Source organism: Thamnophis sirtalis, unplaced genomic scaffold (genome assembly GCF_051295495.1).
Source record: "Thamnophis sirtalis isolate CommonGarterSnake01/CBP01778 unplaced genomic scaffold, rThaSir2_p1.2 scaffold_7, whole genome shotgun sequence".
In the NCBI taxonomy this organism is placed as follows: domain Eukaryota; kingdom Metazoa; phylum Chordata; class Lepidosauria; order Squamata; family Natricidae; genus Thamnophis; species Thamnophis sirtalis.
Window position 1 is genome coordinate 29,371,430 of NW_028261387.1, and position 24,199 is coordinate 29,395,628.

General features: G+C 39.4%; 1 protein-coding gene across 1 annotated transcript in view; it reads left to right on the top strand.

Annotated features, from left to right (window-relative positions):
• Positions 1-6,289: 6,289 nt before the first annotated feature.
• The window catches only part of PLPP3 (phospholipid phosphatase 3), an 83,091-nt gene continuing 65,181 nt past the window's right edge, over positions 6,290-24,199 (top strand). The window contains exon 1 of the mRNA XM_014055515.2: positions 6,290-7,084. Within this exon, the coding sequence (XP_013910990.1) occupies positions 6,946-7,084 (139 nt within the window). The 5' untranslated portion in view covers positions 6,290-6,945. The remainder of the gene's footprint in view (positions 7,085-24,199) is intronic.

Consider the following 24,199-nt stretch of genomic DNA (forward strand, 5'->3'; position numbering starts at 1 on the left):
GTTCCGCGGCACTAAGGTTTCGAACCGCCGAACTGCCGACCATTCTGATCAACAAGCTCAGCGTCTTACCCACTGAGCCACCCCGTCCCTTTGATAGTAGTAGCTACATTGAAAAATCCTGTGATGGCAGTTCCCAATTATACCTTGTGTTGGCTTGCAATTGAAATATTGGAAACCAAAATGACTGTGGACAGTTGGAGAGATGATTTTAAGGTAAAGCACAGAACATTCACACACATCCCTCTTGGTTGTGTTACAGTTAAATATGGCAAATGGGCAAGTAGTTTACACAGCACCCATGAGAATCTCATTAAATGCAAGTAGTCCTCAACTTATGATCACAATTGAGCTCAAAATTTCTTCTGCTAATTGAGACAGTTGTTAAGTGGGTTGAGGTCTCATTTTATGACCTTTCTTGCTACAGTTATTTAGTGAATCACTGGAGTTGTTAGGTTAGTAACATGGTTGTTAAGTGAATCTGGCTTCCCCATTGACTTTGCTTATCAGGTGGTCACAAAATGATTATGTTCCCGGGACACTGCAACTGTGATAACGTGTTCAAAATTTGAGCTGTGGGGATGCTGCAATGGTCATAACTCACTTTTTTCAATGCCAAACGGTCACTAAATAAACTGTTGTAAGACATATCTCTCTTTCTTTGATGGAAATTTTCTCTCATCAAACTAACTGGAAATTGGTATGAAAAAATGCAAAATATTTTTTTATGTAGGTCCCTAATTTGGAATGAAAATGCTGAGGTTCCTCCCTAAATCTATTGAAGATTTTGATTTTTGGCTCCGCAAGTCAAAGCTGCTAGAAACAACAACCAATAATCAATGGTTTTAGGTGAGAGTGAATGTCAGATGCTAGTAAGACAACACTGCGGTGGGGTGGGATACGCCTGGTATGGGCATACCGGTGCCTGCTGGGAGCACCAGGTACCGTTCCGGTACGGTGCTGCCTGCCTGCTCTCCTTACCGCTATTTGAGCCGACTGGGGCATTTGCACATGCGCACGAAGCGTAAGGCACATGCATGATGCTCCACCGAGCAGCTGGAGCATTGCGGGCAGTGGGTACACATGCATGTCCGGTCCCATTGCACCGTACCAGTTGCAACGGGATCCGGAACCCACCACTGCAACACTGTATATGAGTTACGTGAATAATTGTGCTAGTCACTTTCAAATTCCCTCTATTCGGGGGGGGGGGGACAGGCATGTTAAAAGCATTAGGCGGAGTGTGCATTAGGCCATTACATTGTACAAGTCAAATCCATCTTAATAATTTAAAAATTCTGTGTCCTGCCTTTGGAGATACAGAATTGTTCTCATGCCAGGCATTTAATAGAAGAAGCTGTATAATTCCCAAGCAGCTTCTAAAGATCAGGTTAAAAAAAAAGCTTCTAAAGATGAGGTTAAAAAAAATAAGCAAGAATAATAATCCTAAATGAATAATGTAACTGTGATCTCACAATTTGGGAATTGCTCTTACACAAATCCCAATATGTCAATCATTGTGTACCATGTGAACAAACCAGTCGAGGTTTGCTTAAGAGACGTGCTAGATGAATAATCCAGTCAAGGATAATGTGTTCTTTTCCCCTATATACTGGTAGTCCTTGACTTACAACAGTTCATTTAGTGATCATTCAAAGTTATAACAGCACTGAAAAGTGACTTATGACCATTTTTCACACTTATGACCTTTGTAGCATCCCATGATCATGTGATCAAAATTCAGATGCTTGGCAATTGGTTCATACTTATGACCATTGCTATGTCCCAAGGTCATGTGATCCAACTGTCAGCTCTGGTTGCCATTCGGGCGGGGGACAACTGGGCCAGTTGCGAAGACTTGTGCTTACCAGATGGAGATTTCCCTCCACCACAAGCAGTCCAGCTGAGAACTCTACAAAGTTCTTCATGATTGACTGCCGGTAGGTTTCCACTAAGAACATTCCAGAACTGATAACTGACTGCGAACAATCCATGATTGATTACCGGGTGGTTTTAACTCTGTGTCATGAGGTGATAGGTGTGTGCACACGCGGGTGGGGTTTAGCCTAATTACCAAGTAACTATAAAAGGTGGTGGGGAGCACCAGGCGTCAGCTCTGACAATTTATTCATTTCCTTTGAGAAGATAAACTGCATTTTCAAACCGTCTCCGTGTTTCATTGTTTTCATTAACCCTTTGGAACATGATACCAACCTTTTGACAAGTAAAATCAATGGGGAAGCCAGATTCACTTAACAACCATGTTATTAACTTATCAACTGCAGTGATTCACTGAACAAATGTGGCAAGAAAGGTCGTAAAATGGGGCAAAACTCACTTAACAAATGTCTCGCTTGACAAGAAAGAATTTGGGCTCAATTGTGGTCATAAATTGAGGACTACCTGTACAGAAATCGTGCCTAAATTGAAAACTTGGTTCCATACCCTCCCAGTACATCGATAAAGGAGTGCCCTGATTCAATAATTATTCTATTTGGGTGTCCATGCTGTGTCTTGAAAAGCTTTCTCTCTCCATTTCAGTGAAAGAAATAAATTTTAAATTTTTTTGCAAAATAGATTAACAAGCAAATAAGATGCTACATTCCTTCTGGTTTTTGTAAATATAGATTACGTTGGTACTTGGCCACAAAGTACAGGCGAATATGATCTGTATTTGAACCAAGTTCACATAGATGTATATTTTTGCCTGAATGACTGCACACACTTCATAATAACAGTGGCAATTGTATTTGTGCAATGGATAACAGTATCTGCTCTGTATATCTTATGCAACAAATCCCATATAAATGAGACACTTGGTTTTTCTGGAACTGCACTTAATTTATGAGCAAGATTTTAAAATTCTCAGCTTTCTAAAATATTTCACCTTAAATTTAGTCTCTTTCTTTGGTTCTGAGCAGAGCTATTCCATTTTATTTTCAAAGACACATTTTCAGCCTATCTGCTTATCAAAGCCATCCAAAATTCAGAGGATGTCAAAGGTGGTTTGTTTTCTAGCATACCAACTTTCTATTGGTATGTTTAAATACCATTTAAGTAAACATTTTTGTTAAAAAAGTAGAATATGTCACCAAATATTGTTTATGGATGATTTAGTCATCACAAGCACCATGTTTGGGTTAAATCAAATCAAATCAAGTAAGTAGGTAGATTTATAGTGGGGAAAATCTCTTATTCAACATAGACAGCTCCTGCACACAAATATCTTGTAGGTTATCAGATTATTTTAGATATATAATGTGCATAGATGAATATTTTACATATGAAATATGCATACAAAGGTCCTGCCACATACAGGCTGTCGCCACAGGAGACAAAATACCGCTATGTTGTGATTGTCTCTATGTCTCTGTCTCTTTAAAGAAACATAACTATGGCTTAATGTTGATCTGGATAATCCAAATAACCCTTATTTAGACTAAACTGCCCTGTTCCAGGATGCCGACTCTCTGAAAGGAAGACAAATGGATTTTTAGATTTCATTTTCTTTCCCAACATACACTATATTGCCAAAAGTATTCTCTCACCCATCTAAATAATCAGAATCAGGTGTTCCAATCACTTCCATGACCACAGGTGTATAAAATCAAGTACCTAGGCATGCAGACTGTTTTTACAAACATTTGTGAAAGAATGGGTCGCTCTCAGGAGCTTAGTGAACTCTAGTGTGGAACTGTGATGGGATGCCACCTGTGCAACACATCCAGTCGTGAAATTTCCTCGCTCCTAAACATTCCACAGTCAACTGTCAGCTGTATTATAAGAACGTGGAAGTGTTTGGGAACGACAGCAACTCAGCCACGAAGTGGTAGGCCACATAAACTTGTCCAACATCAGCGTGTGACCTCACAAATGTGCTTCTGGAAGAATGGTCAAAAATTCCCATAAACACACTCCTAAATCTTGTGGACAGCCTTCCCAGAAGAGTTGAATCTGTTATAGCTGCAAAGGATGGACCGACGTCATACTGAACCCTATGGATTAGGAATGGGATGTCACTTACAGTAAGTTCATATGCGAGTAAAGGCAGGTGAGCGAATACTTTTGGCAATATAGTGTATTTGACAGGCAGTCTAATTTGACAGTTGCTATTATTCATTTCCAAAGGCAATTGAGTGAACATTCATTTACAAATATTTTTAAGGTGTCTAACTGAAATCAATATGTCAAATTCAGTCTCATCCTGGTTTTTTTAACTACCGTAGTATTAATAAAATATATGTGAACCCAGCCTTGTGACTGGATTCACATATTGTAACAAATGTGAAGTAGTTTTCTGGTCTATCAACCATAATGCAGCACTGATTGTCAACAGCGAACATTTTTTAAACTAAAAAATAAGAAGCAAAATAAGCCAATTATAATTTCACTAGATTTCATATTATCTCTTTCATTAACTCCAAAACACAGAAGGCCATTAACATCCAATGATGTTTCCAGGGACACCAAAACCAGGTGTGCAAGTTGTATGCCGCAGAAAGGAACCATGACTCACAGGAATGCCAAATGATGGGAATGGTTATTAGCTCAGGGCTGCACTGCAAAGCACCAGATTAGAGGAAGAAATCTATCCAGTTATTATTCCATGTGTCTGTGCATGTGCTGTAGAGGAAGAAAAAGGAGAACGGAGCATCGGGAAGCAACAGTTACCACATGAGATGATCCTCTGGAAGCAAATATTGTTCTCCATTATGACCACCATGTTCTCTGTAATTCCTGGAAGGTTATTTTGAAAGAAATGCAATGAAAAGGACGAATATTTGTGACATGGATCATCAATTAAATGAAACCTCCACATGCATGTTGCCCTCTGATGTGTACTGAAATCCAATTTTGTAGAGGTCGTATAAGTAAATATGGCAATAATGCTGAAATAAAGATACTTAACACATACTTAAAATTATTTCTGTCTGAGGATTCATTCTTCAAACTTAGACTTAGAATAACTTTATTGTCACTTTGAATGTACACTAATCAGCATGCATTAAAATGAAATTTCATTGCATACAGCCAGGGGTGGGCTTCAAAAATTGCAGCAACGGGTTCGCTGCCTGATTGCTGGGTGGGCGTGACCATGATGGCTGTCGGCCTCCTGCACCATGGCAGGGGGGCGCTTTTTGCCCTCCCCAGGCTCTGGAGGCTTTCCTTGAACTGCTTCTCCCAGGCTCTGGAGGCCCTCTGGAGGCTGGAGACAGTTTTGTTTCCGGAGTTCTGGAACCTCTGGTAGATGCGTTCCCCCCCCCCCACTCCCAGAGCCTCTGCGCGGGCCCTGCACCTACTTGCTTACCTGGCATGATGAATGGGCAGCGTGGAGACTCCTGGGAGGGGAGGGGGGTGGCAGGGTGGGCATGGCCAGCCAGGGTGGCATTTGGGGGTTCACCGAACTGGACAGAATCCTAGCTAGAGGATCGCCTGAACCTGTGCTAACCCCCAGCAGCCCACCCCTGCATATAGCTCTCAAAGAGTCACCACCTCCAATATACATTATATAAACATGGCATACAAAATACAAAATTATGTCATATTATATGACACAGAGTAACCAGTCTAGTTTGGAATGATATGGCTTTAATATCCCGGGATTCTATCTACCATAGGATCCAGATTCTACCATAACATTTTAAGCCACCTATTTAAACTAGCATTTCTCAATCTCAGCCACCCCTTTTGAGATGAGTGGACTTCAACTCCTAGAATTCCCCACTAAATAGTTTGTGAGAGGCTCCCCAAAACCCTTCCTGCTTAACTGTAAGGAAGAAAGGATATTATAATCTATCTTTAGCCCTCTGATCAAAAGGGGCCAAGCAAGCCCCTTTGATTTGAACCCAGGTTCTTTAGCTTTTTGTGAAACCGTGATTCTGAAGCCAGTGTCCCGCCAAATACGATATGTGTAGAAGCCCCTTTACAATCCCAGTCCCCGTGTGTTCCCTGCTACAAAGTGATCACCGTCTGCCTCAGGCTATGGATAATGGGATTTGAAGTCCATGAGACTTTTCTTGAGCGGCGGGACACCCACCGAAGTGCGTTAATTTATAGTCGCTGGCCACAGGCGGCTTGCGGGTAAACAGTCCGTCTTAAAACCGGTGTGCTGTTGCTTTCCGAGTCACCGCTGGGGGCGCTCGCACGCCGAGTTTCTGGGTCGCTTTCGCCTCTTTTCTCTCAGCTTCGGGCGGGGATGGCACCGGGAGGTGGAGTTGCTGGGGGACGGGGACGACCGCGAAGTTAATTATCATATCTGCCAGTTTAAAGAAGGGGGTTGTACTTGGAGAGCGCACAGTGGAAAAAGGACCTGACGAAATAAAAGTAGCGATACAACCAAACTCGATCCCACAGTACCGGTGGCGGCGCTAGCAGCGGCAAAGCGCAGCTTCGGCATATTTTGGGAGTTTGAGCTCGGCTTGCGGGCGAGGTCCTCCTGGACGCTCGCCCTTCTCTCTGCCCGCCCCCCACAACTCAATTCATTAAGCACACCAGCCTCCTGGCTGAGAAGGACTAAGCTAGTAAACCGAGCTCTGGGTCGCCGGTCGGGAATAGCCGGATCACAGAACACGCTGTGTGTGTGTGTGCAAAACTTTTTTTCCCCTTCCCAACTTTTGGAAACTCATCCTTTCCCAGGAGTTTTCATTAGTCTTCATCAGGACTTCATAACGATCGAGAGGAGAAGAAGGGAGACCTTTCTGCGGTCTGAAAACTTAATTCTAAGCGGCAAGTCGACCCAAACAAAGCTTGCGACCCCCTCGACCATCGCCTTCTCTTCCTCCTCCTCCTCCAGCAAGCGAAGATCCGGACGCGAAAAGCCAGCTAGCAGCATCGTTTTCAGCGCCTGGATTTTCTGCTTTCCCCCCGTGTGCCTCCCTTCTCCATCAGGTCGCCCGGAGACATTCCTTGCTTGGAAAGGCGATTTCGGTTTCCCCTGCCCACCAAAACATGCAGAATTACAAGTACGACAAGGCGATCGTTCCGGAGAGCAAGAACGGGGGCAGCACTGCCTTGAATAACAATCCGACCAAAAGCTCCAGCAAGAAAGCTTTGTTGGTTTGTCTCGACCTCTTCTGCCTCTTCATGGGTGAGATTTGAACCGAGTGGATCCTTTCTCCTGATTTAATTCTCTTTATCTCTTTCCCGGATATCTCTTTTTTTTTTAAAAAAAGCGGGGGCAATCCCAAACTTCCAGCGTCGGTCGTTTGCACAAACTTTTCTCCTCCTTTTCTACAACCTCCTTGTGAATACTAACCAATTCTCCCGTTCTCACTCTCCGATCGTTCTGCCTTTTATTTTTTTTGCAAACTTTCCTTCCAACCCCATTTCCTGCACACTTTTGATGGCCTGAACTTTCTCGCGCTGATTTTCTGCAAGGATGTCGTTGTTTGGGGCTTGTTTGCACCCTTTCTCACATGAGAGGCTCCGCGGGTGGGTGGGTGGAAGATTTCAAACTCCATTGTCTTGTCTCAGGTGACTGTGTAAATTATTGGCCCAAGCCCTTCTTCGATTTGAGGCACAAGTCCTCACTTTGCCCTTTCCCCCTTAATGGGCTTGATTTTACTGTAGGAAAGCACCTAGCTCCGAGACTCGAAATAAAAATGGATGTCCTACCACTGAGCTGAGCCTCGTGTAAACAAAGCATCACTTCCCGACTCGCAACTTTAAAGGCAACTGAGCAAAATGAGGCGCAGTTTCTGTGGGCTAAATTCATTTAGTTGCTCCTAATTGAGCTTCTAAAGTTTTATGGCGCTCTTCGTGTGTTCCAGGTCTGAAGAGAGAGGGAGAGAGTGTGTTAAGGAAGGATCCTATTTGCAGGCAGAGTAACAAACTCGGAAAAGGTTGTTAAAGGGGTTAGGAGGGTTTAGGGGGTGGGGTACATACGCGCACGCACGCACGCACACACACACACACACAGACACACCAACCATCATAAATCTTCACAGAATGGCAGTGCAACAAAGCCATAGTAATTGGTGAGCTTGAAAGTTTGTTTTGTGGACTTCTGAGGGAATTGAGCACTTTGAAGTCAGCAATATCACTTTTAAATAAGAGTTGTCTTCTGCAACATGTGGGAAGGGGCTAACCCTAAATAATTCCCTCCACCCTGCAAAGCTCCACTGTTTTAAGCAACTGTGTGACATGCCACAACGCCTGCTTTTGTGTACCTAAAAGTTACACTTTTAGACACAGACAACATTTTGGATGCTCATAGTAGGGCTTATGCTTTATTTGTGGTGACTTCAGTTTTCATGAATGACAGCCAAGTTGTAAATGCACATAAATGCAAAGGAGAGGATGATACTTGCACAGTATATTAGCAGATGTTTAGGGATGTTTAGAAATTCTGTCTGTCCCTGGTAAACATTGATCCTCTTCATTAACACTGCAAACTATCCAGGATTGAAAGGTGCATCTAACATCTTGACTAAAAAGATAATTAAAGGTAATTCTGCTGATGCTGCAGAGAAATTGAACAGATGGCCATGAATGCTATATGACACTAGTACTCCACTGTTTGTTCAAATAACCCAGTGTGGAAAAGAACAAGAATGAACTCCAAATTTGTTATGATAACATGATCTAAAAGATTGTTCCTTTCAACCTCCTTCAACATCTCCATTTCTAATATATTAGATGTATGGGCAACTTCTTCATTTTGTAGCATGCTGGTAGAAGGGATTTTACAGCTAGTAAAACAATCAAGTTTGTACTGAAATGGGATTATATTAAGATTATTTCTGAGTTTATCCATTTATCAATGAGTAACTAACCTTGCCTCTTTCCCCAAAAAACTTTATTAAATTTCAAAAAAGTGTAAAATATAAAACAAAGAAAAAGGTTAAAAAGAAAGGGAAAGGGTTGGGGAGAAATTAAAAGTATGCTATGATCAACTACATGATTTGCATACATATTCTTATGTTGAAACTAATACACAGACCATAGAAAATCTAGTCATTTATGCTAATTAAGAATCTGGCTTTGTTGATCACAGCTGTCCAGCTTACAGTATGATGGATTTATAATGATGTACATATATCAGATGGTTGAACAATTAAACCTTAATTGGAGAATACTCATATTTTGGTGTCCTATGACTTGACATCTTTTAAATGGGATAAGAAAATGATTCTAGAATTTCTAGTCATTGTGATTGGAATTTCTAGGATTTGAAAAGCCAGACCAACCAATTTTTGGGAAATAAATGAAATTGGTCAATTGGTAATTAACATTGTTAAGACTCACTCAAAATATTGCACTTTAATAAAACTTGCACAAATGTGATCTTATTCTGTGCAATTAGGACAGTATATCATATTGTTAAGCATATTATAATCAACATTAAATAAGAAGTAATATATCTTAACAATCTTCGTGATTGGTGTTTATATTCCTAAATGCAAAGTTAATTCTGTGGTAAGCAAATCAATGGCCATCTGCTCCTGTATCACTCAAGTAATTATAAGGAATTCTGAACATAAACACCTTTTTTAATTCAAATGATGTTTTCTCATTAACTTGCGAGAGCCAAGGTGGCGCAGTGGTTAAAAGCAGCACTGCAGGCTACTGCTAGATCAGCAGGTAAGCGGTTCAAATCTCACCGGCTCAGGGTTGACTCAGCCTTCCATCCTTCCGAGGTGGGTAAAATGAGGACCCAGATTGTTGGGGGCAATATGCTGACTCTCTGTAAACCGCTTAGAGAGGCCTGAAAGGCCTATGAAGCGGTATATAAGTCTACTGCTATTGCTATTGCTAACTTCAGAAAATACAGACACTCTTAGACTTCTGACATACAAAAATGGTGACATTTTGAAGCAAAAAGATTATTTAATAGTATGTTTATACATGTAATTCTTAGTCTCTTTACGGGCTAAACAAATCTCAGACATATTTTCCTCTTAGAGTTTTTACATTATTTCCCCCTCATCTGTCTTATGTATAATAATCTATGGAGGCTAATGCAAATAGGAAAAAGAACATATCTGTAAATGAAGACTAAGAGTGCTGCTATGGTCTATTGAATAAGGTGCAATTAAAGGTCTGATCCTATTTCTTAAACCTAAAATAGGCATATATTTTGGTATTGCAGCTTCCACTGTATTCCCTAGCTATTGATACAGGATGCAAATTGATTTTGGCTACTGGGATGCACAATTTCCTGTCAGTGGGTAACATTCCTTGAAAAAGTCACAGATCCATGATGCCACCCTTTGTATCTCATGAAAGGCACTTTATATAACTTAATAAAATGTTTTGTAATGAAACAAGTCTAGAATAGCATTTATTATGGCACATAATAAATATTTATTAATATTTCTTACTAATGTATTAATATTTTATTAATATTATTATAATACATGTTTTATTAATATTTATTTAGGCAATATTTTCTTATGTCATTCTGCTATTGCACTCTTCCAACCAGGGAGATTAGAGGCTGATTCTCTCCAGATAAGTTGGGTTTCTGACTTGGAATTGTGAGGGTTGTGGGCACCCTATTATTATTCTTGAAGAAATGTCAGATTCAGTAATGTGATACACAGAAATCCTTCTACAAATGATTGCTCAACTCACTGGTCTGTACACTTTTCACTACGTTAACATTAGTTACAATCCTTTAATGTTTTGCACACTGAGATTGCTAAGCAGGTAAACATGCACTTATATTTCTGAAAACTGAAAAACAGTGAATCCTTGCTTTTAACATACTCCTGGACAAATGTTAAATAGAAAAACATATCATCAGGGTGACTTATATCATTTGAGCAGTTAAGTCATTATACAGATTTGTCATAAAATTAAGCTAGATGTAGCTGCCCTGTGAAATACTTTTCACTCTAACCATAGTTTGCTCCCTATCACTTCCTTCATCACACTAACATGGTTCATACATTATTTAACTTTACCTTGGCATGTTCTGAGAACCCAGCTGTTACAGATTGTAAATTGTAGTCTAATTAACATATATGAACCTAGCCACTTATGATTTATTTCAGTCCTTCCTAGGAATAATTCCCATTGAATCCCTGATAGTTTCCTTATGAATGAAGTTAGGCTGTCATTTTAAGCACACAGTACAGGACAGCTTCTCTGCCTTAGAAGAGACACTTGAAGTGGTATCTCTTTGGCCAATAAATCAACACTTGTTTAAGAACAGTAATTATCTGCACAGTATTCTCTAATGAAGCCTCCAGTAGACACTGTATTATCATTTGCATATTCCCTAAGGTATTTCTTAAAAAAATGGCTTAGCTATTGAAAAATGTAGCAGTTAATAATTTTTATCCTGATGTTAGGGTAACACTAACTGCTTTACTTATTTCTCCATATTTCAGCAATCAGTTAGCTTTCACATAAAAATACAGTACAATAGCATGTCACTTTAATAACCACATTCATATCATAGATGGTCTCTGCTTTGAGCATATTTTTCATCATTCTGACAGTTTGACCTAATTGACCTAATATATTAAGCAAAGATAATAGATTCTGCCCCCTCTTTCTTTCTTTCTTTCTTTCTTTCTTTCTTTCTTTCTTTCTTTCTTTCTTTCTTTTTTGTTATCCTAAAATATAGACCATGGATCTGGAAGAAATAAACTCAACATATTTTTTTAAGTAGAAACATACAAATACTATACATTAATCAGCTTTTCTAAACTGAAAATTAAACTCCCTGATAGGTGTTTCACTTTTATCAGCATTTAGAACATTTATATTGTAGAAAATGTGATCCTAAATTCACTTATCGGAATAATTCTCATTGAACCAATTATTTTACTTGTGAATAAATGTTCATGAGGTTGATTTATCAATGTACTAAGAAGTCCATTTTAATTCTTGAAGATCCTTATTAGCCAGCAAATAGATGCTCCATTAAATACATTGGAGTTTGTAAATAGACATAGATAAGATTATTCTGGGTTTTTCTTATTTTAGTTTGATGCTGCCTTTATTATTTTTATAAATAACTCAAGATGGCAAACATATCTAATGCTCCTTCCTTCAATAGTTTCCCCATTGACTCAGCCTTCCATCCTTCCGAATGGGTAAAATTAGGACCCAAATTGTTAGGGGCAATATTCTGAATCTGTAAACCTCTTAGAGAAGGCTATAAAGCACTGTGAAGCAGTATATAATGAGTGCTATTGCTATTACAACAACACTGTGAGATGAGATGGACTAAGTGAGAGTGACTATCCCAAAACCACCTAGTTGGCTTTCATGCCTAACATGGGACTAGAAATCACAGTCTCCTGGTTTCTAGCCTGGCGCCTCAACCATTAGACCAGACTGTTTGCATGGTGATTCTAGTAATGACTGGTGAAATACATGGTCATGGGATCAGTGACATAACATAATTAACAAAAAGCCTTTTGTGTTCCAGCAGGTCTTTCTATTTAGTGTCATTTAACATGTTGACGCTTGGAATGAAAAGCCACAGCTAGCTACTGTAAGAAATAAATCCCATTGATTTTAGTGGGACTTACTTAATCCAATTAAATAATCACTTCGCAGAATTATGACAAAGTGCTACTCATGTACCCTTGAAAGCAGTGAAGCTTCTTTCAAGGTAAATATGAATGATCTTAAGATTTATGAGCTGACTTGAGCATGAACTGGCTTCTTGATAAAGGTTGATAGGATTATTGCATTATCAAGCATCAGTTGAATTTACTTCTCCAATGATCTCTGTAAATGTAGGAAGAGCAAATGAATAACCTTTTCCTGTGAGCATTCAATTAAGGACACTTAAAAGTGGGCTTCTGTGTATCTTCCCACAGTTCCCATGTACTGTCCTTTGCTTGGCTATGGGCCAGTGTTTTCACTCCAAATTGACAAATAAGGAAACAGGGTTTTTCTAATTGTTGTTACTGGATTTCCTTTTCTTGTATGTAATATATAAATTCAAATTGTCAGTCCAATTACTGCCAGTTGCTAATTTTCAAATCACTTTTTCTAAGGGCGTAAGATAAATGATGGAACGAAAGTTGGTAATTGTCTAATTTTAAACTCATGGAAATGAATGAATGGTTCAGATAGCAATTTTATGGCCAAAAATGTTTCTGTAATTAACAATGCAATTATACTCATTAGCATTTCAGTAGGACTTACTGTGCTAAGGTTTTACAACTTTACCAGCAGATTAAGAATAACATTAATTAGTGCTTTGCTGAAATATTGCACAAAGTGTTTTTTCTTTCGTCTGCTGGATATGCTAGATGAATCTTCAACCATATTCCTGTGGGATTTTAATCCAATGATAGCTTAACATGGTTTTCAAAACAAGTAAACTGTAGCTTGTTGGAGAAAAAAGGTTACTTTAAAAGAATTCTGTTTATTTGTTTTGTTTTATTTCTATTTCAGTTTTATTATTTTTACAAATAACTCAAGGCAGTAAACATATCTAACACACCTTCCTCCACCCAACAACAACCCTCAGAGAGTGACTGACAGAGAGTGACTGACTCAAACTCACCCAAGTGGTTTCAAGGCTAAGGCAGAATCTGAAGTCAGAGTCTCCTGCTTTCTAGTCTGGTGTCTGAACCACTAGACTAAACTGGATCTCAAAAACATTCATAAAGAAAACATAATATATTAGCTTAGATTCTGTGGACAGTGAAGAAGTTTTTATTGACATTACAACTGAGTTACAGATGGCATGGTCTTGGGCAAATTGTTGTTTCTCAGCCTGATTTCTCCAGTCTCCAGATAGAATAATAATGTGAGGGCAAATGAGGTAGGAATCATAAAATACTTTGAACAGTGGTGTGATGCTTTTCATTACTTTCTCTAGAACACATTCTAGTTTTATGATGATAGATGCTGTATAGTATCTAAAAATGCTAAAATACATTTTTGAAATCTCTTCTTATATAAATATACTTAGATTCCTGTACTTAGGTAGCTTATAGTGAAGTCTCTGGCCTTGCCATGTCAACACACTGGAAATGGAAACTGGTTTATTTTATTTTTGCTGTACAGCAATAATTAGTTTTCTGGGCATCATGAAACCACCTGAGTACTCCATTTTTTTGTTCTTTAAAAATGTGAAGCTGAAATAAATCTGTACATAAACATATATCCTGTATTGGAATAGTAGTTTGTGTAATGTACCAAGTAACAGGAGGAAAAATGGTAAATAATTGTCTTAATTGGATGCCAAAAAGAAATACATTTAATTAGTATGTATTTCGTATTTCGTATTTCGTATTTATTATAATTTATAGGCCGCCCTTTTCCCTGAGGGGACTCAGGGCGGCTTACAAAACGCGGGAAAGGGGGTACAAGACAAAAAACATAAGACAATACATAATTTTAAAAATGGAGCACAACATTCATTCATCATTCGGGAGGGGACAAACTAGATTTTTTATCCCCAGGCCTGACGGGATAGCCAGATCTTGAGGGCCGTGCGGAAGGCCTGGGCTGTGGTGAGGGTGCGAATCTCCACGGGGAGATTGTTCCATAGCGTCGGAGCTGCAACTGAGAAGGCTCTCCTCCGCGTAGTCGCCAGTCGGCACTGACTGGCGGATGGAATTCGGAGGAGGCCTACCCTGTGCGATCTGATGGGACGCAGGGAGGTAATTGGCAGAAGGCGGTCTCTCAAATAGCCAGATCCACTACCATGGAGCGCTTTGTAAGTGGTAAGTAGGACCTTGAAGTGCACCCGGAGACCAACAGGTAGCCAGCGCAGCTCGCGGAGGATCGGTGTTATGTGGGCGAACCGTGGTGCGCCCACGATCACTCGCGCGGCCGCATTCTGGACTAGCTGAAGTCGCCGGATGCTCTTCAAGGGCAGCCCCATGTAGAGCACGTTGCAGTATTCCAGCCTAGAGATCACAAGGGCTCGAGTGACTGTTGTGAGGGCCTCCCGGTTCAGGTAGGGCCGCAACTGGCGCATCAGGCGAACCTGAGCAAATGCCCCCCTGGTCACAGCCGACAAATGATGGTCGAAACTCAGCTGTGGGTCCAGGAGGACTCCCAAGTTGCGGACCCTGTCTGAGGGGTGTAAATTTTGTCCCCCCAGCCTGATTGATGGAACATTAGCCAAATTTTTGGGAGGAAAACACAACAGCCACTCGGTCTTTTCCGGGTTGAGTACCAGTTTGTTAGCTCTCATCCAGTCTTTAACAGCCTCAAGGCCCCGGTTCATCACTTCCACCGCTTCATTGAGTTGGCATGTATGAACTCTCCCTTCACCCAATGTAAATCATTTTGATTTTTTTCATATTCTCTAAACTGCTTAGCATACAGGTGGAAGAATAGTAATTAATACTAGAGTTAAATATCTTCTACATTAGAGCAGTTGCCACTGAATTCAATGGGACTTACTTCTAAAAAGGGGAAGGAGATTGCATATTTATCAATAAAGATGAATTGAATAAAAAAAGTAATTGTGATCAAATATATTAATAAACTGTCAGGCAAGGATATTTATCCTATTTTTGTTGCTTACAAATTATGGAGCCTTTATTTCTGAATGCTGTGTTTCCTCCAGGGTTAACCATTCAATAGACTGCATTTTATCTGTTTACTTACCAGTTGGGTGAGAATGTACTGTCATTATAATTAGATCCTATTTAAAACTTAGGAAGTGTGATCCACCAGGTAATGGTTTGGTTGAAGTCTATACTTTCAGTACAGTATCCTTCTTAAAATCCTGTACCTATATTAAATTACTGTAGATACGGAAAAATGGCCTTGGAGCAGGAATGAGTAGCTTGTGCATTTCCCCAGTTGCCATGCTGTGCACCTCCAGGCAATCAGCAGCTACATTATCTGCAATTGCTAAGTTTCAGCTTCCACCAACTCTAATTTGTATGACAAATGGAAAGGGATGGTCTCAGGTCTAATCAGTATCAATTGGAAGGCCACCAGAGATCTCCTTTGCTTTTTATAACTCAGATCCATGAAATGTTTAGCATCTGCTGGCAAAAAAGCATTAAAACCTGCTTTTCTCCGGAGGATACTATGGTTTGACAGATCACAAGTTTTTATGTTTATGTTGCAACTGATACTTACATTCAACTACTGAGGATCTTTCTATTGCATCAATCAGTTACTTAAGACCAAGCAGGAGCTGATGAACCGATAATGTCTTTGTTATCTCTGTAAAGTTTATCCAAGTAGGTGAATCCTGTGAACCATTTTTGAAGTGGATTCAAGCAGAGTAGTGCTAAAAATAAAAAATCACTAATTTTATCTGATATATTTTCCAACCTAAAGGATATTTTAAAAAGATAAGCAAAGTCTAGAATTATTACTTTGGAATTACCCCAAACAATTAAGGTTGGCAGTTCTAAGAATGTTATTGTGGATTGAGTCTCATTCAATCAAGAGAACAGTTGTCTAGCTTATTCACTACTATAAAGCTCAGTTAATGGGAAACAAATGCATTTTTGTCAATCCTGGAGCAGAGGGTCACTTCTATATTCTATTATTAAATACATTTGTAATAATAAGAGATTATTTCATATTTAATATGATCAAAGCTGTTGGGAAATCAACAGCATGCTTTACATCATTCGTCCTAATCTACTATTAGATTTGAGATGCTACTCAGAGGTGTTAGATTGTAGATTACCTAATTCCCAACTAGTATTGCTTAAAGTTATTCATTATTTTTTTTCTGCTCCTCCTACATGTTTTCATTGAATGTATTACAGGTAAAATCTGTAATTAGTCCCAAATGCATATAGTCCAATTTTCCAAGTTCCATCTGAGATACAAAATCATAAGATATGATATATAAATGCCTGATTTGAAATCCTAATCCTATAACTAGCTCTGATAGTATTCTACAGGCTAAGTATTATTAAAGTTTCTCTTTTAAAGACTGAAAGCAGAAACTAAAGAGACACCTGATACCAAACTTGGTACACAGATGACTTACTCTCTGGAAACAAATATTGTGGGGGTAAGACAACCCCCCCCCCCTCAGGTTGGGTGTTTTGTTAAGATACAGCCTGTTGTGCCTTAAATGGCTTCTACTGTACAGCACAGTGGAGTTACCATGGTAATGGCTTACCAGTTACCATGGTACAGTAACTGGTACAGTACAATACAGTACAGTACAATACAGTACTCCATAAGGGAGCTCTCTCTGGTAAGTGGAAAATTCCAACATTAGAAACTACATTTGGTCTGAATATTTTCCCCCTATAAATAAATACCCGGGCAATGCCGGGTTATTGTCTAGTTGTATATAAATATACACTACAGTAATGTTTAAACCTGGACTATCTGTCCAAACAGTGTATAAAATTACTAGTTTTGAATATTGAGCCCTTTGCCAAATCAGCAGAATTACCAGTATTATCAGCAAATGAAATTCTGTATTACTTAACATCCATAATGAAGGAATCATATGAAAATAATTTGCTCCAGGTCCTGGCACTAGAGGTTACATTGGGCAACACCAAAAAGAGAGCCTTCTTTGCCATGGTTTTCACCCACTGGAATATCATCCACCCACTGGCCTTTCGTAAGGCATGAAAAACTTGGGTTTGCAATGTAGCCTGAGGCCCTGGCAATAATAGTGAACCTGTTTCATGGTTAATTCATATGTAGAATGTTATGAATGTTCTTGGCATCTCTTTTATGCTTATGATTTTTTATGAAATTTATTTATGAAATTTATATGCTGCTTATCTCATGGTGCAAAGTGATACTGAGTAGTCATACATACATAATATATTCCTTGGAAAGTGAATCAATTGCTCTGATACTTAATACCATTATAGTACTAGATGAATATTAAAAGTTGATAGGTTCTACTTCCTTATCTAGAAGAACATTATTATCTTTAGGTTTGGAGCCTACTTCCTATTTGTAGAAACATCTGAATCTGAAGCTAATCCCAGATAATATTAATTAAACTGATCTACTTTGTGGGGATTGGGCATTTTTGTTGTTTTCTGCTTTCCATAAATTTTCTCATCTCAAAGGCAGTACATATCAGGAGAGATCAGAAGTCTGTGAATAAAACTTCTGTATGTACAGCTTATGTTTTGACAGCTGCCATAAGATATTGGGAAGGTCGAGGTTTTGCTGGATTGGTGGCTAGTTACAAGTGTAATGCTTCTAATCAATAAAAATAGCTTGTGAAATTGCCAGAGGTTGTCATCACTTTGAGAAAGGCAGGTAGAAGACAATATAGATTGTTCAGCCAAGTTTATATGGATTTGGGGTGGCAATTAGCACACCTGTGGTCAAGTACAACATCACCAATTCAAGACAGATATATACAGTGCTTTCTTAGCTGAATACCATCAAACCTCATCTAATTTTCTTAAAAAGTACAGTATTTGTTGACTATTAAATTAAAAGGTAAAAGCAGGGCAAAATAGCTATATCAACCTTTACTTAAGCCTCTTTCTTGATTTTGGCTTTTCAAACTCAGTTTGTTTAATAAGAGGGCTTACTCAGTGACCAGTAGACTAGGTCAGGTCATGTTTTGCTTTTCCTGTTATCAATATCCATAGACATCAAGCTGTTAAAATGTAACAACATCTGCAAAATCAATCATAAGCGTCATAACTTAGAAGTTCTAATACACAGAGAATCATTCTTGGGAATTTTTTAGATGATGGTTTCAGCATCCCAAATCCAGATTTACTTTTTTCCTAAGATTAGGATGTCGGTTACTAGAGTCTAAATTTATTTTGGATGACTCTTGTAGTTTCACACAAATGAAGATAGGCCTTTGTGGAAAGCTGCATTTAAGTGTCTATCAAATATTCTGCATACATATGCCAAGCAAGGAATTAATTCATTACCAAGTGACAATCTCCTGTTCTATAGGGACTTTCTCTCTAGAGAATGAAACAGGTATTTTCAGGCTCTGAGGATCATCTGCTGTGTAATAATGCCAATAGGTGCTTCTTTTACATTCCTATGCAGTGTGTATAGAAAGTTCAGGTTTTTCCCCAGTTTAAAATATTTTGATCTCTGTGGTCCACAACCATGATTGTCCATAACCAATAATACAGTACTACATAGCTTTTATTCCAGATTTAGATTAGTGGCTGTTATACTTTGGGGGGAAATGAAATCAAGAAATTAAGGCAGATAACCTGGTCCTGAATCAAACCTTAGGGAAGGCAGGTAATTCCCTATTGAGGATTATATTTCACTAGTTGATAACCCGGTGGTGCCCAGGTATTTATTTATCCTAATCCTGTATTAGACTGGATTTTCCCCTTTAGCAGAGGGACCCCCCTTGTGGAGTACCGTGAAGCCGTTCCACTCTACTGCACTGTACAGTAGAAGTCATTTTATGGCACAAGAGAGTGTATCTTAACAGAACACACCCCGAGGTGCCAAGTTTGGTTGAAATTTTTGTGGTGTTCCGTAGTTATGCTGGAACATACACACAGTCATATACACACACACATACACACACACACACACACACATGTATGTATGTACGCATATTAGTATATGTATATTGGATTTATAAAATACATTTTAATTTGCCCCATTGTTGGATAAAATCTGCTGCCTTGTGTATTCTTATAATGTTATGGTATTTACTACAGTTTAGAAATCAGTAAGCTTTCTTCTGTCCCCCTGTAGCTGTGTTAGGCACTGTGGATTGAACTAATATTACAAAACATTAAATTCTCTGCATCTGCACTTGTTTGTAACAGGTTGGTGTTGAGGTTAGGTCTGAATGCAGAATCTTTAGTTGGGAAGAAAAACTTCAGAAAAAAAGTGGAGAGAAATTAGTAATGATGAATCCCCTGTTTAATTCAGATTATTTCTGATTCCTTTTCTCCAGGCCTAGAATTCAGTGAATACTCTGAATAGTTTCAGTATTTTTTTTAGAAGCAACAGCTTCAGGTTGCTAATTCATTAATCACAGAGCTAAGATTATGTGAAGGCTACTTTGAGTAACCTTTTAATGCACTGACTTTTTAAATAGGCTACTACAACTTCCATCAATTGTTATTTATGAAAAATGGGGGCAGCATTGCATCCGAGCCGCAAATCCACAGTGTCTTTTTATTTTAAAATGCGGCTCGAGTGCAATTGTTTTATGTAAACTTTTCTTCTTTAAAAAAAAGTTCAACTCTACATAGGTTTAGATTGGGAACAAAATAACATCTTCAAAATTGATATTAATTCCCTCTCCAGAGTCCCTTCTTTCTCCCATTGTAGGCTTCCTTGGAGTTTAGACATTCTGCAATAGAGGCAGCCCACCCTTTCTTTTCATGGGTTTGCTGAAGCATTGCATTCAAAAAAAGGGGAGAAAACGAAGAGAACGTGAAGTATGCGTGTCCCAGCTCTTTGAAATCTTTGTCAGCTTTTTCCATTCTTCTGTGTGGGGAAAAGAACAAGGGAGGTGCAGAGGCATTTTCCTGCTAGTTTTTTCTTTTTCTTTTTCAGTGCTAAAGCTGTTAGCAGAGGTTAGTTCCTGTGGCACATAATTTGCACAGAAACCTGACTGAGCTGTCTTTCCCACTCTTATGCTCAGTGTAGGCATTGTACAGGCCTGGTCTCCATGGCAACTGGCCAAGAACACCAAGCTAAGGTCTTCTTAGCAAAAGAGACTCCGTTGCCATGGTTTTGAAGCAAGAATAACACCATCCCAGAAGCCTTTTGAGGTAAACTGGTAATTTTAATGCAGTTAATTGTATTTCTCACCCAAGCAACCTCAAACAGACTCCCAGTAAAAAATTCTTTCTTCTTGCAAGTCATCTCCTCCCACTGCCTAGGATCTTCATTAGAGACCACTAAGACATCTTACTAAATTTCTTCAGAGTGAATACTTCGCTGTTACATATAACGTTCAGTTTCAAAGTGGCCTTTTCTATATCCTGGAACTTTCTTGGCTTTGCTTTCTGGGAATTTTCAACAACATTTCTAAGCATTTTGAAAGGTGAAGTCTCCACACATCTAGAGGAAGACTGCTCTGAACCAAATATCCGACTTTGTAGCCCACCATGGACTCTTCCTCTTTCTCCACCCCCTCTACTCATTACTAGAAAGGCTGAATTGTCTCTCCCTATAACTTAAATATCATTAACTTGGGCCATTTCAAGATACCAAGCGAGAATGCTTCTGCATTTACCATTTTAAGCAACAACCCTGCTTTCATCTGAGCATACATGACAAATAAATGCAGAAGCATTCTTAGCATCTTGATATGGCCTAAGTAAGATTGTATTTACCCCTCTCCCCCACTTCTGATTTCTATTTTGCCCTGTTGACAAACCAGAAAATGTTTCTGGCTTTGTTTCCCCTCCCATTAAGCTTCACTTGCTGACATGACAATCACCACCAGTCTTTCTCCCTAACAAAGGATAGATGGTATAGACCAGATTTACTTAGATGCGTAAAATGGTGGGACACTCAACTAAGATGTAGCATGCACTAAGAGGGAAGGCCAGTTCTTCTATCTGATGGAGTCGGTGCTCCAGTGGTGGGTTGCAGGTGAAACGCCCCAGTACGGGCATATTGGTGTCTGCCGGCAGCACCAGGTATTGTTCCGGTATGGTGCTCCGGAGGGTCCACACACCCACCCGTTCTCCTTACCTGTATTTGAGCTCTTCGGCGCTTCCATGCATGCGCACAGCACATACAGTGCCTGCGCGATGCTCCACCAAGCAGCTGGAGCGTTGCGTAGGCTCACGGAGGCGTCTCAACAGGTAAGGACGTATGCGCACACTGTGCACATTCATATGGTGTATGCCGGGCCCCGTTGCACCATACCGGTTGCAATGGGATCCAGAACCCAGCATTGCGGTGCTCCCAATTCTGTTGTTTGAACTATTTTTTTAAAGAGGAATGAAATTCTTCCTAAAAAATAATAAGTTGCTTTTCAGAATTCACCCAGTTAGCAAGTAACAGGTATGGAGAGGGCTTGTAGTTGACTGGTAGGTAGGATCAGTGATCATTTGGTAGTGTTTCAAGGAAGTGACAGTTCCTGGCACTGAGGCCCAAAGTGATATTGGTCTTTCCTGTGGCCTAGGATAAAATGATGACAGAAGGCAATTCCCACTGATCAGATGGAAAAGATATTCTGGCAGCAGTTCACCATGGTCAGTAAGAACTGAACTGATGGCCACTCCATGGTGAATCAGCCAGCAGGTGACCATCCACAGTGAAACTTTTGTCAGGTGAAGAAGAAGGCTACTTTAAAGCTGGGACAGTTAAATATGACTTTAAGCTGACCCTCCAAGTGTGGGGGGATTAAACAAGGACAAGATCATGAGGTCATGACAGGAAAATTGATTCCAAGACTATATTCTTCTCCTGGTTTGGGTGAACAGAGCAGAAGAAAACGGTCTCATTCAAAGATTAAGTGGGTTAGTTATTAAAGTTATTAAAGACAGAAGGAGAATGATGAATCACAGACACACAGCCTTCTATGCACCCAACAATTGTTTATTTAGGTAAGGCAAAGAAATAAACCAATGTTACTAAACTTTATCTTCAGAGTGAGATGTGTCTTCTATTTTCATCAGAGGGCCTGAGGTTTCCAGGGATAGTAAAATTGCCTTTTTCAGACGTCACCACTTACTCAGAAAAGGAACACATGACAGCTCTTTTAGTCAAGATTAGTTGATATCAACAAGCCCCTCTTCCATTTTGATGTAATTATTTGGCTGCAGCTCATTAAACAGCAACATTGTCTGCTCCTGGAATTCCATTGTGTCTCTTTCTGTTTGATTATATCAGTAGTCTGCCTGGTGCTTTGATTGCATTTTTTAAGGCTTAGATTGTATTGCCAGTGGCTTATTTATACAAATAAGCTATTTATGGTTTGGGGCAAAAACGAATCAGGAGCAGGTGGGAAGCCGAGTTTCGTACAAAGATCCCTAAGGCTTTTACCAAATGGGCGTATTCCTTGCATTTATTTTATTGAGGTCTTTACACTGCTGTCAAAGTGGCAGCACTTTTCAGATGCTGGAAAACTGATGCCTAATTATAGAAATCTTGTGAAGTTTACAAGTTCTGGTTTGTCTCTGGTTCTTGGGTTTCCTTCAAGCAGGTGGAGAAAGGCCCCTAAGACATAGGCTAATGTTCTCATTAAATGGCTGGGTTGTGAAATCCAAAACCAGAGAGCAAGGGCCAAGTTAGACATGACTAAACATGACATCTCTTCAACTGCGTAGAGTGGAGCTGAGGCCAATTTTGAGAGCAGGGGTGGCAGTGGATGAAGAATGGAGAACATTTCTTGTCCATATATTTTTTCTAGACCCAACCTAGTACTTTCTTGATCTGTTGTATTATAACTCCTATCATCCCATCAACACAACTCTAGTAGATAGGTATCTACAATAACTGTAAAAGGAAACTACTAAAAAGGAATTGTACAGTTGTGCAGGATAGCATTACCTGTTCTGCCTCAGACACACTTTTATAGACTTTTTACTTTTGCAGTAAAGCTGTACAGGTAGTCCTCAACTTACAACAGTTCATTTGGTGGTTCAAAATTACAACGACACTGAAAAAAGTGACATGACCGTTCTTCACATTTATGACACATTTGCATCCCCTTGGTCACGTGATCAAAATTTGGATGCTTGGCAACTGTGACAGTTGCATTGTCCAGGGGTCATGTGACCAGCTTTTGTGACCTTCTGACAAGAAAAGTCAATGGGAAAGTCCGATTCTCTTAATGTTATTAAATTAACAGTGATTTGCTTAACAACTGTGGCAAGTAAGGTCGTAAAATGGGACAAAACTCAGTCAACAGCATAAATTTTGCGCTCAGTTTGTGGTCATGAGTCAAGGACTACCTGTATATAAGAACAATCATATAACCTCATTAATGACCAAGGTCCATTTTTCCCTAATAGATTTGTTAAGGAGGAAATGATGGAATAACCACACATTTTTTCCTCATCTATCATCATTATGCAACTATCTGCCAGGAAATGCTCTGTATACTGTATATCTATTCTGTACATCCATTCTGCAGCTTTTCTCAAATCCTCAGAAGGCTTAGCCTGATACTTGCACATATATGGGGATAAAGATGGCTATGCTACACACAAATTCTGTTCCAATGTTCTGTTCCAGTGTCCGTGCACGCCTGTCTAAAAGGGTTTTAGACCTCTGTCCATGATAGAGAACTCTTTCATATCAGTGTCCCTAGTCACATTTAGGACTGCAAATGGGTTAAGTCTTCTCTATTATTTAGCCTCCTTTTGTAGCAGTATCTATATACAGCTGGGTAAATGCAATTACT